Genomic DNA, 18413 nt, shown 5'->3' with positions numbered 1-18413 from the left:
TCTTTTTCTTTAAAAAAACAAAACAAAACAAACAAAACCAAAACAAAAGCCTGAAGCAAAATCTTTTTAGGAGTAGATACAGATATTATTGGGTGGGGTGGGGGCACTAAAACAGAAAAGAAAAGCACCAGTGGGACGCCTCTCTCATTTTCTTCTCTCCATCACTGAACACAGACAGCCAACAAAGCCCAAGTCACTTTTATGCCCTCTTCCCTTGCAAAAAGGAGAAACAAGGTTTTAAGAATTTTGAAAGGATTTTTTTTGTGTGTGTGTAAAAGTCAATGCTATAAATCTAAAACGAAGTCTGTTTTTTAAAAAAGTTCTAAAACAACAGGAAGAAAACACATGGAAAGAAACCCCTCGTGGAGACCTGGTTAATTACAGACTGAGGCTCTTTGAAACGAGAATATAAAATGCAGAGGGCTCCTTCCGTGGGCGGGACCTGCTCCTGCGGCCTCTGCTCCCCGCTTCCCTGCCAGCTGCCCTCCGCTCCCCTGCCGTCACACTTCCTCTCTCCTTTTACAAAATAAAACCCCACTCCTGTGACTTCGATCCTCCGGCCGGGCACGGGCACGGGGCGGCTACTTGGCATCGAGCTTGGCCATCTCCTGCACGTAGATGCCAATGCTCTCGCTGTCAAAGAGCAGGAAGTAGACATTCTTCAGCGAGGATGCGCTCGAGTCGTCAAAGTGGGCCGAGATGGCTTTGAGGGTCACCTGGGCTGCCGTCTGTTTGGGGAAGCAGTTTCTGTGCCAAAGGAAGAGAAGAGCTGACGTTACTTTGGTTCCCGGGACCCGCGGGTAACTCCGCTCTCAGCCTGGGGTTGGGGGGAAGCGGCCTCTTCTTATCTTTGCTTCCGTCTCCCGGGGTCTCACTGGGTGTAGGCTGGGCCACTATGGTCTTTGGTTGTCCTCACGGGGACAGCCCGGGAGTGGGACAGGCAGGAGACGCTGTCCCCACTTTCCAAGAGCCACGCTGGCTCAGTCGAAGTCACAGGGCTGGCCGGTGGGCAGTGCCTCCTGCTTGGACGAATCTGCGGTGCCTGCCTCGAGTCGAGCGGGGTTTTAAAACCATGACCACCTCAGCATTTAAGCATAGCTAGGCTTTATTAGCTCCCTCAACACTGCTTTACAATGTGGGGGCGCCTGGGTGGCTCAGTTAAGCATTCGACTTCAGCTCAGGTCATGATCTCACAGTTCGTGGGTTCAAGCCCCGCGTTGGGCTCCGTGCTGACAGCTTAGAGCCTGTTTCTGCGTCTGTGTCTCCCTCTCTCTCTCTGCCCCTCTCCCGCTTGCCTCTGTCTCTTTTTCAAAAATAAACATTAAAAAAAACAAACAAACTGCTTTACAACGTCAGATCGTTAAAGGGCAGAAATGTGCACTCAAGAGCATGTCTTCATAATTCCTTTTTTGTGCACCTCGTGTGCCTTTCACTAACCCGTATGGACATGCCGCTGTAAGTCGGGGACTGGTGACTCTGGGTAGGGCCCTTGTCACCAAGCTGAGACGGAGCTGCCCACCAGGCTGGGCCACGGCACCAGCCTCCAGGGACACGGCCGCTGTGGCGATTGAGGGTCAGCCGCCAACCTCCCTGGGGCGGGCGGGTGCAGGACGGGCCTGTCTGATAGGGATTCTTCTCACTGGGATGTCGTGTCCTTGCGGCACGTGGTCCTGGCCACGTGGAGAATTCAGCCCGCCGTGCCTCTGGGCCAGGCTGTGGAGACCCAGTGCTGTTTGGGTTGAGACGGGATTACAGCGGGAAGCCAGGCCTCACGATTTCCCTCTCAGCCTGCCCGTCACTCGACTATAACAGACCATCTTCAGTGTGTAAATCCTGCCCGTGTTACAGACGGGCATCTCTCAAGACAGAGGGTGTTGAAAACTGAAGCAACAGCTTGCATTGGCCACGAGTGTGACAGGAGAGGACAGGCAGGCTACCTGTGAGGACAGAGATCCTCATTATGTACCTGCTATGCTCCCAGCTGGGGTCTGTGCCGATCAGAACGATCACTTCTCCGAACTCCCAAAGCAGACCCCGGGGGACAGCCTGTCCCTTCTCTGGGTGTGTCTGCCAGGGCCTCGGCCTCTGGCCTCTGCTCCCCTCCACCCCGGCAGCGCACGAGTCCCCCGGGGATTCAGGCTGCGGCCTGAAACTCTGTACTCTCACGTTCCGACACAGCAGAGTTACTGGTCCATGGACCGCCCTTAGAGTAGCAAGGCCTTCGGGCCTGGTGTTTTCTTTCTTTTTTTTTTTTAATTAAAAAAAATTTATTTTTGAGAGAGAGAGAGCAGGGGAGGGGCAGAGAGAGGGAGACACAGAACGCAAAGCAGGCTCCAGGCTCTGAGCTGTCAGCACAGAGCCTGACGCGGGGCTTGAACTCGTGAGCTATGAGATCATGACCTGAGCTGAAGTCGGACGCTTAACCGCCTGAGCCCCCCGGGCGCCCCAAGCCTGGTGTTTTCTGACCACGTGTTCGGATGGGCAGCAGGCGGGGACATGGGCGTTGAACGTGGCAGGCTCTCGGAGAAGCACTGTCTCTTGCTCCTCTCTGAAGCTGCCTTTCTCTGTGTTTCGAAGGGTGGAAATTGGGGTTTTCGCCCCATCCCCTGGTCAACATGCTTGGCCGGGCCGGCAGCCCTGGGTCACGTCTTCTGGAATGGTCAGACTGGATGTGCATAAGTAGGAGGGCAGCAGGCCCCCGGGAGTGGGCTGGACGAGCACATTCTGAACCTCCCGCCCACCCCGAGGAGCGCGCCTTACCTGCCGCTGGGAAACGGTGGGAACGCCACAGACTTCAGCTTCTTGTCCTCTGCCGCCGACAGGCAGTTTTTGATGGTCTCTTCGAGCTGTTCTTCACATTTGTCGGAGCCCCACTGAGGGATGTGACAGTGGATGACAAATTTGGCTGCGAGTCCGCTGGATTGGCTGACAGCGGCTGGGACAGGAGAGAGAAACACTGCGGGTTATTTCCCAGGTCTCCGCCTTCCTCCTGGGGGCTGGGCGGAACCCCACCCGAGCCTCTCAAATGTGTGCGGACAGGGAAGCCAGAGCAGCTAGCTGGGCAACGTTCCGTGCTTCTTCTTTTTTTGAATTTATTTATTTTGAAGGAGAGAAAGCACCAGCTGGGGAGAGGCAGAGAGAGAGAGAGAGAGAGAGAGAGAGAGAGAGAGAGTCTCTCAACAAGGCCCCGCACAGCGCAGAGCTCGACTGGGGGCTCGAACTCATGAACCATGGGCTCATGACCTGAGCCAAAACCAAGAGTTGATGCTTCACTGACTGAGTCACCCAGGCACCCCCGGGTTCTGTGCTTCTGATGGGGCCGTGCATTTTCGCTGTTGGAATTGCTCTGGACGGTCAGCACCAGCTGCAGACGGATGCGTTAAAAGCCGATGTGACTTGCCCGTGCTCTGCCACCCCGTCACTCGGCCAGGCCACCTACTGACGACGGCTCCCAGTCAAAGGTACACACCAGAATCACCCCGACAGCTGAGGCATGGCCTTCCCCAAATGTCCACGTCCTCGTCCCTGGACCCTGCGAGCGTGACCTTACGTGGCAGAAGGGACTCTGCAGGTGTGATTAAGTGAAGGATCGTGGGACAGGGAGGTTATCCTGGGTTAGCTGGGTGTGCCGCCAGTGGATCACCCGGGTCCTTCTAAGTGGGAGGCAGCAAGGCCAAAGGCAGGAGAAGGCGAAGTAAGGACGGAGCAGAGCTTGGGGCGATGTGTCCAGGAGCCCCGAACGGCCCAGCCCGGAAGCTGGGAGGGGCAAGGAGCGGCTTCCCCGCGAAGGAACCCGCTCTGCCAACAACCTCATCTTAGTTCTTTCACACTGACCGTGGACTTCTGACCTCTGACACTCATCGAGAGTCGGTCTGTGTTGTCTGAAGCCACTAAGTTTGTGGTAGCTGGTCACAAGCAGTGATAGGACACGAATACAACAGCTTTTAATTAATAGATGCGTAGGCCCTGCCGCCCCCACCGGGCCCCCAGGATCCCGGCTCAGTAGGGCCGGTGCGGGACTTGCACGTGTGTGCGTGCGTGTGTGCGCGTGCGTGTGTGGTCTAGGGCCCTCCGTAAATTGAGAACCGCCGCACCACTCCATTGCACATGCCCCCGGGCAGGACTGTCTTTCGGTCAGTGAGGAGCCCGCACTGGGGGCAGGGGTTCAAAACGGGTGGTGAAGTCGACTTACACCAGCCTTGTCTCGTTGCTTCCATTCGTGCTCCTTTTTACTCCCCCGATCCCACGCCGAGCAGTTGGGTCTGACCCACTGGCCATTCTCCGGCCACAGCCGCGTGCTACCTCCCCTAAGCCGCCCACCTTGCGGAGCTGGGGCTCCGTGCCCCTCAAGGAACCGGGTGTGCTTGTAACATAGACGGGTGCCTGCTGCGTTCTGGAGCGGGGTGGGGGGTTGGTTAGAAAGATTTAGTTGAAATACACGATGCCCGCCTAGTTTTTGAGAAGTGTTTCCTAGCAACATCCACAGTGTTGGGGAACTGAGGGCTGCACCTGCCGGGTTGGGCGGGTGGACACTCTTTGTGGCCCTTTGGGTCGGCCCGTTGCCTTCCCAGAGCCCTGCTGGGTGCGGGCCGCCTGACGGGTGAGTGAGTGAAGGAAATTTGCCAACATAAATACAGGAGGCAGGGGGCGTGACCGGGTGGACTCTATGACGGTGTATATTTGCACACCAGGAGCAGAATGTCCCCGGGTCCGGAGTCCGGGGCTGTTCTCCAGAGAACCGGAGACACTTGGCATTGGTCCCACTGCTGGGGGCAATTTCTCTGAGGCTTCTCTACTCTGGTCTGCTGGCTCTTCACATACTGGGTGGATTTATTTTACATAAATTTAAAGTATAATCATGTTACCAGCTGAATGGTGTCTTTTTAATGTAAAGTCATTTACAGTATTTTTTTAATGTTTATTTATTTTTGAGAGACGGACAGAGTGAGAGTGGGAGGGGGCAGAGAGAGAGGAAGACACAGAGTCTGAAGCAGGCTCAGGCTCCAAGCTGTCAGCACAGAGCCCGATGGGGGGCTTGAACTCCCGAATGGCGAGATCATGACCTGGGCCGAAGTTGCTTAACTGTCAGTCAGATGCTTAACTGACTGAGCCACCCAGTTGCCCCTAATGTTTACTTATTTTTGAGAGAGAGAGAGAGACAGTGCACACATGAGCAGGAGGGGGGTGCAGAGAGGAAGGGAGAGAGAATCCCAAGAAGGCTCCATGCTGACTTGGGGCTCAATCCCATGACCCTGGGATCATGACCTGAGCTGATATCAAGAGTCAGATGCTTAACTGAGCCCCCCGGGAGCCCCTAATGTAAAGTCATTTAAATAACAGGAATATGCTCCTAGATGGCAGTATTACGTCAATCATTGAATCTATTAAAACAAACCCTTCTCTTCCCTTTTGAGACCCTCGACTACACTAGATTTTGAAGGTATCCTAAGACAAGGTTTTCCCGTGGCAACTGAAAACGGACAATACGGCTTGAAGCTGTAATGATATAGAATGTTCCCTTGATGTGCCCAGGACAAGGGTTAAGGTATCTTGGGGACTGGGATGCTGAGACTTGGTAGAGGCACCAAGGCACTGATGTGGTGTCACCTGGGGAGCCACCTTCACCGGTGAAGACCTGTGCTCTCAGGGCAGCAGTGTCACAGCGAGGAGACTCCAGAACCTTCCCTCAGGCAAGCCATCACATTCTGGAAGGCCCTGCACCTTCTCAGAGTTACCGCAGCTGAAGGGGGCTCCGGGGTGGCCCTTTGGCCTCAGTTTCCTGCAACAGCCTCTCTTCTTCCTCTCCGTCTGGGCCCGGGTCTCTTCTCGCTGCTGCAGACGGCACTCAGGCAGCTCCCGGGCAACTACCTGCAAGCCATTTTCCTCCTCAGCTTTTCCCAACCTCTCACCAGGGACGTGCACCTCAGCCAACTTTCCGGTGCCCCTGGTTCCGAAGCCCGATTCCCCTCTTCTCCATCTGTCACTGGAAACGTCAGCTGGTTTCCTCTGACTTGTCTCATTCAAAGACCCTCTGCTTCATCTCTCCCGCTTCCCATTCAGCTTCCCAGCTGGAATCAGGATGCATCTTACGACGGCTGCCAGCCCGGACTGAGCGGAGTTATTCCAGACAGAAGTGGCATCTGCTTGTCACCTGGGGCCACTACCAAACCGGTCTCATGTTCCACTAACCTCCCTGCCTGAGGTTTCTGGGCCGCACTGGATTCGACAGCAAATCCACAGGAGTACCAGCTTATGGCTCAAATTCTCTAGTGGGGTTTTTTTCCCCCTCAGTCCACCCAAGGTCAAGGTCAAGATACATACTTGCTGCCCTTTCTGCGTGGTGGGTTCAAGTCTTGCTTGCTCTCGAATGGAACATTCCCAGCTTTATGTGGGGTCTCCTATTAGATATCCCATCTTGGATGGTTATTCCTTTTTTTTTTTTTTAAGGTTTATTTATTTTTGACAGAGACAGAGCACGAGCAGGGGAGGGGCAGAGAGAGAAGGAGACACAGAATCCGAAGCAGGCTCCAGGCTCTGAGCTGTCAGCACAGAGCCCGATGGAGGGCTCGAACTCACAAGTCGTGAGATCACGACCTGAGCCGAAGGCGGAGGCTCAACCTACTGAGCCACCCAGGCGCCCCTTGGCTATTTATTCTTTCTTAATGATATATACAATTAGGGCATGTCTTATAAGGGATGGCATTTTTAAACTAAATGTCACACTGATGTTAAACCCTGATGAGCTGTCTCCCCTCTTCCAGATTCAACCTCACCAATCCCTTCTTCCAACAGAGCTACCACGGATGGGTCCCAGGCCACGGGTGCTTGGACCTAACATACCTGCCCCACTTTCTTAGCTCGTGATTATTCCTGAAGCCTTCCCCTTCCTTCTGGATTCATTTCTCTCCCGTGGGCCTCGCAGCAAAAGGGCCTGTGAGTTCTGCCACCCAGCTTGTGTGTGTCCGAACACGGTGTCTTTCGCGCCACCTCCTGAATAGTAACAGAGCGGCGTGTGGAATTTGTGGTTGATGGTATTTCCCCTGGGGGCTTTGGAGCCGTTTCTTTCCCACCTCCAAGAATCCTCGGTTGCTGATGAGAAGTCTGTGGTCAGAACGGTCTTTACGTGGTCTGCCTTTCCCCTCAGCTTGCTTTGCAGGTTTCTCTTGATTTTTTAACTTCTTTATTATTATTATTTTAATTTATTTTGAGAGAGAGAGAGAGAGCTCATGCACATACAGGCGAGGGAGGGGCAGAGAGAGAGAGGGAAAGAGAGAGAATCTCAAGCAGGCTCCGCGCTCAGCCCGGAGCCCGACGTGGGGTGCCGTCTCAGGACCCTGCAATCCTGACCTGAGCCAAAATTGAGAGTTGGATGCTCAGTTGACTGAGCCACCCGGGTGTCCCTTGGCCATGTTGTTTTAAAATGTGTTTTTACTTAATGTTTTTTATTTATTTTTGAGAGAGCGCGCGCATGAGCAGTGGGGGCAGAGAGAGAGGGGGACAGAGGATCCAAAGCAGGCTCCGTCCTGACAGCAGCCAGCCCGACACGGGGCTCGAACTCGCGGATCATGAGATCATGACTTGAGCCGAAGTCGGACACTCGACCGACTGAGCCACCCAGGCGCCCCCAGCCATGATTTTTTAAAGACTGCTTCTCTAGCTTCTATTTCTGCCTCTGGAACTCTGTTTCTAAGTGCACTGGAGCCTCCCACCCTGTGCGGAACAGCTAGTTTTCTCTCCTTCCCACCCTGGCAGCAGTTTGTTGGAGGCCTTCCCCCACTCCTGACTGGACCTGGGGCCCGGCGGCCTGCGGCCTCGACCTTCCCCGCTGCTGCCGCGTCCCGCCTTTCTGCCCCTGCCCGCCCGAATGGTTGTCTCACATGTCCACGCGGCTCTGTCTCACAATTTTAAGTGTGAAATTCTATCATTGCTCTATGTATGGGGCGTGGTAGGTGCAATTAGAGCAGATTCATGTTTTCTCTTGACTGGAAGCCCCTTTTCTTTTCTTTTCTCTTTTCAAAATTTCATTTGAATTCTGGCTAGTTAACATACAGTGCGATATTGGTTTCAGGAGTGGAATTCGGTAATTCATCAACTACATACAACACCCAGTGCTCATCCCAAAAAGCGCCCTCCTCCGTGCCCATCGCCCGTTTAGCCCATCCCCGCCCCCTCTCCTCCATCAACCTTCCGTTCGTTCTCTATCATTAAGACTCTTCTGGTTTGCTTCCCTCTTTTTTTTCCCCCTCCCATGAGCTCATCTGTTTTGTTTCTTAAATCCCACATAGCCCCATTACTTTTCTGGCCACAGATCTGATCACGACAGGGCCCAGCTTAAACTCTCAAATGCTGGCTCAGGACCCGGGCCTTGTCACACATGATGCCCTCACTGCCCAGCGTCCCTGCCCCCAGGGGTTCTTACACCCTCGCTGGAGCCTCCCCAGCTCCAGAGGGCATGGCTCCCTCCCTGTGCCCCTCTTATGTTGTCTGTCTCTCCTCCTGGACCGTCCAGTGCTTGAGGGCAGGAGTGGGTTTCATTGCCTTCGGAGCCCCGGCATCGGGACAGCACTTGGCACGGAGTACGCGGTCCCCGGAGGTGATGTGTGTGCACGTGGGGGGGGGACAAGGATCTGAAGTTGGAGCCACCTGTCAAAAAGTTACCCAATATCCCTGAAAAACTTGAGCAACAGTGTTCACGCACAGCAGCTCTCTTTGCAAGAGCCAAAGGTAGAAACAACCCACCTGATGAAATGGGTCCACATAATGGAATATTATTCAGCCCTAAAAAGGGAACAAAGCGCTGATGCATCCTACAACGTGGATGAACCTTGATAAGATTATATAAAGTCAGGGAGGCTAGATACCAAAGGTCACATGGCCCGTGATTCTATTGACGTGAAATGTCCAGAACAGGCACATCCATGGAGGCAGAAGGCAGACTGGGGGTTGCCAGGGGCTGGCGGAGGGGGAAGGGAGTCACCACTGGGGGTGACAGAAGAATTGTGGGGTTGGACAGTGGTGATGGTAGGACAGCAGGATGAGTGTAAGTTACCCAACAGCTTCATTCTGGGGTGATCTGATGCTAATTGCCTTGAACTCTCCAGACCCATTGTCGTCCCCAGAGTGCGTGAAACGATGTACGCGGGCCTGCGCGAGTTGTCTGAGAGATGCCGACTCTCTGACTCGCTGAGGCCTATTTTGCTCGGCAAACTGATCATGGCGCTGGCGGGGAGGGTGGCGAGGCGGTGCCGGGAACACGGGCGCCACGCCGCGCTTACCTTCGGCGACTTCCAAAGGGCCTTGGGATTTGCGGAGCTCCTTTACCGTTTCCAAGAACTCTTTCCCGCCAGCCTTTTCCAAGGCCTTACCTGCGGAGAACAAGGGAAGCCATGGCTGTTGTCCTTTTCAAAGTCACCGGTCACACTGTTTCGCATAGTTTCAGTAGGCCAGAAAACAGATAACCAACCGCACTTGCAAAGCAGGAATCTCACTCTGCAGTCGGGTTGCCAGCGGTCCCTGCTGGCAGGGGTCTCTGGGCTTCTGTCCAGCAGGGCTTAGATTCTAGCAAACTCTTTCAAAGGGCCTTTTTAAGGGGCGATTTGGCCATAAGCAGTCTCACGACATGAATCCTGAAGGTGATTTTTAGAAATCGAAGTACAGTGGACACACGATGTTACGTGAGTTTCAGGCGTGCAACATAGTGACTGGACAACTCTACACATTGTGCTGTGCTCCCCATCTGTAGCTGCCATCTGTCACCACACAGCACGGTCACAATACCATCGCCTATATACCCTATGCTGTACTAAGGGTGAATTTATCTATCTATCTATCTATTTAGAGTGAGCAGGGGAGAGGCAGAGAAAGAGGGAGAGAGAGAGAATCCCAAGCAGGCCCCGAGCTGCCAGCATAGAGCCCCACGTGGGGCTCGAACTCAGGAACCGTGAGATCGTGACCTGAGCCAACACCCAGAGTGACACTTAACCAACTGAGCCACGCAGGCACCCCTAAAGGTGAACTTTAAAAAAAGTTGCGGCTCCGGTGTTCTGATCTCTGGGTTCAGGACCGCACGCTGTGTTGGTTAAATTCAGTGCCTTGGTGATTCGAAGGCCCACACCGGGGCGCATCGCACAGACCATGCACCGGGTCCTAAGCCTGGCGCCGGGCCCGAGGTGACAGCAGGAACCTCTGGGTGCAGACTCCAGGGGTCCCAATCCCATTTCACCACCACCTGTGTGTAGTGAGTCTGGTGGGCAGAGGCCAGACAAGGCCAGGGCAGCCTGCGGTGGTGTTCCACCAACTTGGGCCTGGGTTTTCAATGGAAACACGCAACTCTGAGAGGCACCCCTCTAAGGACCTTTCTGACTGGAGAGCCCTTGGGTCTCTGATGTTAGGACAATTCCCAACTCGGTATTTCAGGATTGTGCTTCCGCGGAGGCCAAGTGGACCCCCCAACGGATGGCAGGACTCCACCTCTGGCCAGCAGGAACCCCGTATCTGGGCGCTGGGGCTCCTCATGCCTCTGAGATGACGTAGGGCGTCTTGTCCACGCTAGGTGGTTGCTGCCCTTGGTGGGGGATGAGGCCTCTCCCCCCACGTGTTTTCATCTTCTAATGAACTTGGTGATCGCGCTGTCTGGGGCAAGTCTCAGCTCTCTCTCTCTTCACGGTTACGATGGTGGGAGCTGGTGAGGGAGCTTCCCACTCCCCACCCGCACCCTCAGGCGTATTTGGAGAGCCGCAGGGCGTTGTGCGGGTTATGGAGGAAAGGTGCCTGTGCCAGCAGTCAGTTTCCACTGGGGCTGGGAAGGGGCGGGGATTTCTTCACGAAGGTGCTTGGGTTTCAGTGATACAATTTGGAAATGGTAATCTTGGGCCTTCAGAGTCTCCTTCCTGGCCCTCAGGCTCCCGGCCAGTGCTGATCTGCTGGGTCACAGAAGCCTGGAGAAGGCCAGGACCCGCAGCCAGCGGCCCCATACATGCCGAGAAGCATCGGAAACAGGTGCATTGTGCACCTGCACTCTGCACTGGGGCCAAGGGCCAGATGGGAGCGTGTAAAAGGCAAGGCGAGCCCACCCTCTTCCCCAAAGACTCCCAAGCATGAAGCAACCTGAAATGTCGATGGGGGGACTTTCTCTCTATGGAAGCATTCCAGTGAAGAAAGGAAGGAATGCTAGAATTAGGATATGGCTCCCACCCACACAACCCCTAAGGAACGGACAAACCTGGAGAAGGAGCATCAGTGGGAGTCACCTGCCTCCTGATGTAGAATATCCCATCACTGACCAAACAGTCTTCCCCCCAATTTTTGAGCCTGAATCTCATTAGGACTCTAGATCCAACTACCAATTTATAAGAAGAACAGAGAAGAAACAGGTTTAATGGCATCAGGAGCATGTAATCCATAAAATCCAGACTTGGGAAACCCTACAGGACAAATGGCCCAGCTTCTTCAAAAAATAAACTGGAAATAAAAAGAGAGAGAGAGAGAGAAAGAGGGAAAAGATATGAAAGGGGAACCGAGGGGCTATAAGAGATTCATCAGCTAATTGTGATGTGTGGACTTATTTGGATCCTGAATCAAACACATTAAAAAAACAAACTGGGGGCCGCTGGATGGCTCAATCGTTTAAGTGTCCAACTTCGGCTCAGGTCATGATCTCTCGGTCCGTGAGTTCGAGCCCCACGTCGGGCTCTGTGCTGACAGCTCAGAGCCTGGAGCCTGCTTCGGATTCTGTGTCTCCCTCTCTCCCTGCCCCCCGCCCCCCCACCCCCACACTCTGTCTCTCTCAAAAATAAACATTAAAAAAATTAAAAACACAAATTGGTATTTGTGATACAACTGAAATGTGAACAGTGACCAGTATTCGACAACATTACTATTTCTAGCTGTGATGATGGTACCGTGTCAAAAAATTATGCTGTAGAAATGCTAGCTCTGATCATTCCGAAGAGCCCACAGACACGATGACGTCTGGGGGGTGGGGGTGGGTAGCATGAGAGCAGGCTCGGGCAACTGGGTGTATGGGGTTTTCGTCATGCTCTTCCGTTATTTTTGTGTATGCTCGAATTTTTCTGGAACGACACACAGTGCTTTAAAAAGACTAAATCAGGGTCTTATCTGCAGGGGGTGATTGGTTTGGGTGATGGTCGTGGAAAATGGAATCATGATAGGAGGGACCCCTTCTAAACAGCACAGCAACAATAAAAAAAAAAGACCATCACTTATCAAATGTTTATGAGCCCGGCACTGTGCTAGCCTCATCCGTGTGTTACCTTATTTAACCTTCACGCTGTCCCTGTGACATGGGTGCTATGGTTATCCTCACTTATAGGGGGAGGCAAGTGAGGTTCAGAGAGCTTGAGGAATCTGCCTAAAGTCACACAGCTCGGAGGTAATGGGTAAAATCTAGGACACAGACCCATCCTGACCCCAGAAGCCTCATTGCTGCGATCTGAGTTTTTGCCCCATTATCGGTGTTCTTTGTATCCTATTACCACCCTGTCACTTAAAAAAAGAAAACTATCGTGATTGCTTTCCTGATATAGAAATGCAAACTCTAGAAATGATAGAATAGCACTTGAAGCAGATTAAGACTAAGGCTACTGGGGGGAGTCTTTGCATACAGTGGGGGAGTTCAGGGCAGTTGACAAGGCCTGGGCTGGGTCTGAACAATGAAGAAGGAAGTTTTACAGTTTCTATATACAAGAGAAGTCCTGTTTCTCTGCATTGTGGTTCACCCTGCCCCCAGCACCGAGGCTGTCCTATCTCCTTCTCAGCAAAGCAAGTGGCCTCTGATGCCCCTGGGGACACCTAAGTGAGCCCAGTGGCCTGGGCAACCCCCCCTCCCCCCGTCACCAGTCCTACCAACCCGGGGCTGAGACCCAAGCCCTGAATCCCAGGGATAAAGACCTTTTTTGCTCACTTTCTTTACTTTTTTCAATGGAGGGTTTAAGGCACTTCTGTCTTGTAAAAGTGGATAAGGTGGTGACCATTTAGAATGCCATTACTTCGAGTGCCCTTGAGAGCTTAGCCCTCCCTGTTCCTCCAGCTCGTCCGGGGAACAGCTCCCTTCCACCACCCTCGAGACAGGCTGCGATCCACCGGTAAAGTAACTCAACACACAGCCTCACAGACAACTTTCTCCAGATGTCCATTTCCTTTTTACCGAAGGTGTTCTTAATTTTTAGGCTCAAAATAAATGGGGAGGTTTACCCCAAACACGTACGACAATGTTTACAGCACTACGCATCATTGCCCAAAGTAGAAACTACGCAAACGCTGTCGATGGTAGAAGGTCACCACGTTCTGGTGTGTTCCTACAGTGGAATACCGCACGGCAAAGAAAATGAGCGAACTGCAACCACGCCCAACAATACGGGCGTGTTTCATAGATCCAAAGTCGAGCAAAAGACACGAACAAAGACGCACCGCATGGTTTCATTTATATGAAGTCCAGAACAGACGGCAGCCGTCTGTGTTGGGAAGGGACAGGACAGCGGTTACCCGTGGAGGGAATGGTACGAGGGATGGGGGAGGGAGGGGGATTCTGGGGCGCCGATAGGGTTCTGCTTCATGATCAAGGTGCCGGTTACACAGACACGTTCACTGGGAGGAAAATTCGTCAAGCTGTGCACTAACGATCTGTTTTTACACGATGCGTCCGCGAACACTTCAAAAATATATCCAGATTAAAGACAAAATTAGTTACTTTCTGGTAGTGCCATCTAATTACACCCAAAGGACGGAGTGTGATGTGGTCCCCCAAGTAGAGGAGATCTGGTCGACCACGGCCAACTTGACAAGAACTTGCCCGAACAGTGGGCTCGCCTTTGGAACCTCTACCGAATTCTCAGGACCTTACCTATGTCTTCCTTGAGGTCAATTTCGGCTGTGGTTGGGTGGACAATGCCCTCCACTCTCATGGAGCCAATATGGCTGATGTCACTCTGGGTCAGGGAGAGCTGCGTCAGGAAGGAAAGACGGAGAGTGTGGGAGAGATCAAGTCCTATTAAAAGTCTTCATATTTTACCTCCCATCTGTTAATTCTCTCAGTTATTTACACTGAATTGTCACCATAAAGGGCCGCGGTGGGAGCGACCGTCTCGGGGTGTTTGGTCTTCCGGAAGCTCTTCTGAGCCCAGTGGATTTGACTGTCACACTGAGCATCAAATCTGTCTCCTCTTCCGGGAGCAGGAATGGGCCCTCCCTGTTTCTTCCTTTCCCTCTAGCTTATGCCTCCGTTTCCCAGTCCAGATGGCCTTGGTGTCCGGTGGCATGTGGTCTGAGCAGTTCCCGCCAGGGAAGCCCGGGATGGCTCTCCCCGGCTCCCCTCAGGTCCCTGCATCCTTCCCAGAGCAGGGGACAGGAACGTGTGGCCGACGACCCTGATGTCCCCTCCGGGGACAGGGATGCGTGGCCGACGACCTGGCTCGAGAATAGTGGCGGGCTCTAGGATTCCAACCTGCCTATGTCTGGCCACCTTGCCTTTTGGGGACCACACTCTTAGGGCTACGCTTGTGACAGGCCGCCCTGCGCGCTCATAACTGAGCAGAATGCAGAACATTTTCCCTCGTCTCCCCGTGCGAGCGTGACAGTTCCGTTCCCCTGAGACAAGCCAGAGAAGACCAGTTACCATGCGACCGCGGCCAGCCCCTGGAGGGGACTTCAGCTCCACACCTTTGCTTTCCTGCTTTCGTCAGTGAAGAATTAGGAACCCACCACATACACACTCTTTTGTAACACGCTCTTCCCAATGGCTTCTCTAGAAGTGCATCCTATTATCAGGCTGTGAACACTCAGCCACCAGAGGTATGATTAACTGACTGTTGCCTTGTGTATCTTATTTCAGCCCCATTTGATTTGGTAGATAAATTGTCTGCTCCGTAAACTGTATGCTAGTGGGAATGAATTATTTGCATGTCCGTCTGGGCTGCTGCTATGCTGCTGAAGGCTGTTCAGATGTATAGCCCGCTTGTCCTCTTTCTGCATTCCAGAAAGGCAAGCAGACTGAATTATTGGCAAATGATTCATTTCTAACACCAGGGATATTCAGGAAACGTAGATCTCTATTTTCTTGCCCTGATACATTACATCGAAACACGCAAGGCTGGCCTCCCAGAGTCGTTTGAGAAGGTTAGCTAAGGATGTGTGGGGCAGGCGCAGAAATGAGTGGGGCGCTGGGGAGTTCCCGGCCACGATGCCATTCTATGGCCTGACCGGGAAGATGGCCTATGCTTACCTTTGGCTGACCGGCGCCGGCATGAATAATTCTCGGCACTAAAGCGTTTGTTTACTCTCACAATGTAGACGCTGCCATAGCTCTTTAGTGTAAGCGTGAATAATTCAAGACCGGAGTGAAAGTCGTGTTAGGGGAACGAGGGATGAAGGAAACATCATTGCCTGCAAACGGTAGGTTATAAAAATGCACCAGTGTTTTACTGCAGCACATGACAATTCTCTTTATTACCTTCTGCCCCAGAACGAGGCTTTTAGATGACAGAATGGTGAATCCGTCCCCCGGCCCATCTTCGGAGGTGGAATTTGAAGTTCCTTCTTTATCGCTGTCTTTTGGTTTGGACTGTTGGTAGAAATCAGAAGGACAGGTGGGAGATAATTCAGGAAAAGCCCAGAGTGGCTTTATCAAGCCCTCCCTATGGCTATCACCACCTTGGATATGAAAGGAAGTGGCGGGTGTTATGTTCTGCCGTCCTCGATGGAGGGACGCAAGGGAGCAATAGGAGGGAAAGAGAAGGGCGTAGCCCAAAGTAAAGTGTGTTCAAGAGGTCCACAGGTATGTGTAGACCTTCCTCCGACTGGACACAGGTACACTGTCGTTCTTTGCAATGCCTGCAGCTTAAGATGGCAAGCATCGGAACCAAGTGGGGTCATTCATAGCCCACTGTTCAACCTCCCTTCTCCCCAGGATTTCCTTGGGGCACAGAGGCAGTGGCGTGAACTCTTACACATCTTTTGTGTTATCGCGGAGGTCTGCGGAATGGAAATTTGACGACCTTTGTGGCAGCGCTGTCTACTAGAACTTTCTGTGAGCACGGAAACGCCCTCTGCCTGCCGAGCACTTGAAATGTGGGTGGCGCAACCAAGGAACTGAATTTTGTTTTAAAATGTCCCCACACGGGCTCTACACTGTTAGTGCAGAGTCCAATGCGGGGCTTGAACTCACAACCGGCAAGCTCGTGACCTGAGCGGCTGCCTAACTGACTGAGCCACCCAGGTGCCCCCAAGGAACTGAATTTTTACTCTGATTTAGTTTTAATGAATTCCAATGCAAAGAGCCGCACGTGGCTAGTGGTTGATCGTGGTGGCCAGCTGATGGAAGCATCTCCGAGCTATAGCTACCTAGCACATGAGGCTGTCCTGAACGCCTGAAATCCCACTGGCTGAACCCAGCCGACCATCTGGGGGAGACAGACAGTCTGTGACAAACACAGACTGGAGCTCTGAAGAGAAATACAAAGCAGAGTTCCAAGCTATCATCTGTCCCTTACGATTTTGTCGGGGGCAGTGGAAGCATCTGGAAACATGAAGGCCACCCAGGCGTTGGGTTTGGAAACCTCTAGTAGTCCCTGCTTGGTGATTTAAGCTCTAGTCTCAGAGGCCCTTTACCATTTTCTCCCAGTGCGGGGAGTCCCCAGCCCATCAACAATGATGGGGACTCTGGATGCTTCAACCTGCTCCTGTTCTCCGAGCATCCCTGGCTCACACAGGCAACCCAGGCTCACCTTTTTGGACGTCCGTGGTTTGGCAGCCTTGGATTTCTTGCCTCCCTTCTTGCCTGACGCCGCCTTCCTTCCTCTTTTCTCTGGGGGAGGGGAGAGGATAGTTTCCGACTTGCCTTTGGTCCCTCGCTTTTTGGCCAGCAGTTCGGGATGAATTCTGGGTAGGACACCTCCACTGGCGATGGTCACTCCTTTTAGCAGCTGAAGAGAGAAACGCGTGAGCTCGGGCAGCCAAGAGCTTGCTGGTCCCGGATTTAATACAGTTCTAACCGATGGCAAAACAAGTGTTAAATCTGGCCTTTGCTTTCCCAAAGCATGATGGGTGGTTTAACTAGCTTTCCTGTTCCACTGGTAGAGCGAGTCTCTGTAGGTATCATGGCATCCTATGGTCTCATACAGAAAGCAAAACCAACAAGGGAAGATGAAAGGGTAAGGAGGCTGAAACCTGTGCTCAGGGAGGGAGCACAGCTTGACAAAACTGGGTTCAAAGGTCGATGTTAGGGCTAGACCCAGTTAACAACAGACCTCCACACTCTTGAGCACGCATTCCATCAGTAAACTATGTTTGACCATGCACCTCTCAATTAATACGTTTACTTTCTAAACAATTGACATGTACTACTGCATTAATAGAGTCTGCACATCCCCAAGTAGTTCCCGTCTACAAGGTGTACAACCAGGGCGGGTCCATGGACAGTTAGAGTTACTGTCAGGGTCAAGAGAGATACAGGAATTGCAAGGAAGAGTCCAGAAACTTTTACAGCAACCTGACAGAGGTATCGTAGATCTATTGGATCTATTGGATCTGGCCAAAAGATTGTGGCTTGTGGTCGGTATGTTGTTTTTTAAAAACTTTTCTAGCAATTATTTTTTATTGTATTTTTGGAAATTATCAGCCCACGATGGATTGGAGATAAGAACTGATTCTTCACATCACGCACACTTTGAAAAGAACAAGATTAGAATACAAATTCTTGTACTATCTACTGACTAGCACTTCCTGGGAGAGGCATTCATGGCAACTTTGGAGTTAGTTCCGTAATATAGGGAAGATTCTCCTGCCCTCATCAGAATGAGTTGTCAACAATGTTTGCGCGAAGAAATCATGAACAACATGTATGCACGGCACCTTGCCCAGCTACACGGAGAGCTTGCTTTTAGAGAGGACAGGAAGGTCTGGAAAGACCCAAATATATAATGGGTCATTTCCAGAGGCAATTTTATTTTCTATCTGAATGATATAGCCAGCGGGATTTCTTCATCTCTTACATGATCTGGAAAATTCGTTGTATTAACGTGATTGGGAACTGTAGCAGGAATGACTTATAACCAACGGGGTCCGCATGCAACATTGTGTTTGGCAAACCCATTCTGCAGCTTGTGTCCGTGCTTCAGACAGACCTACCTGATTGAGTTCCTCATCGTTGGCAACTGCTAGCAGGATGTGTCTTGGGGCTATCCGGGCCTTCTTGTTGTCCCTTGCGGCATTCCCAGCCAATTCTAGAATTTCCGCTGAAATCACAAGAGGGAGTTAATAGGCAATCTACAGAATGGGGTCTGAGGTTTTTGGAGCTTTTCTTTGGAAATGGTCTCCGAATTGGATCACATTTATTCGTTTGTCAGTCTTATGTCTGGGCCTGGAAAGAAATCCAGAATGCTGGAAAGAACTCAGGTTCC

The 18413-nt window shown here is 52.3% G+C and overlaps 1 protein-coding gene across 1 annotated transcript in view; it reads right to left on the bottom strand.

Annotated features, from left to right (window-relative positions):
* Window positions 1–98: 98 nt before the first annotated feature.
* Window positions 99–18413, bottom strand: part of LOC102954628 (core histone macro-H2A.2) — a 36794-nt gene continuing 18479 nt past the window's right edge. Inside the window, exons 2-8 of the mRNA XM_042960576.1 lie at window positions 18142–18248; window positions 16740–16937; window positions 15467–15577; window positions 13862–13961; window positions 9276–9365; window positions 2761–2935; window positions 99–747 (exon numbers count right to left, since the gene is read on the bottom strand). Of these exons, the coding sequence (XP_042816510.1) occupies window positions 582–747; window positions 2761–2935; window positions 9276–9365; window positions 13862–13961; window positions 15467–15577; window positions 16740–16937; window positions 18142–18248 (947 nt within the window). The 3' untranslated portion in view covers window positions 99–581. The remainder of the gene's footprint in view (window positions 748–2760; window positions 2936–9275; window positions 9366–13861; window positions 13962–15466; window positions 15578–16739; window positions 16938–18141; window positions 18249–18413) is intronic.

The sequence above is a fragment of the Panthera tigris genome, chromosome D2 (assembly GCF_018350195.1).
Source record: "Panthera tigris isolate Pti1 chromosome D2, P.tigris_Pti1_mat1.1, whole genome shotgun sequence".
NCBI classification, from domain to species: domain Eukaryota; kingdom Metazoa; phylum Chordata; class Mammalia; order Carnivora; family Felidae; genus Panthera; species Panthera tigris.
The sequence above is the reverse complement of the archived record's forward strand: the minus strand, read 5'-3'. Positions and strand labels throughout refer to the sequence as shown.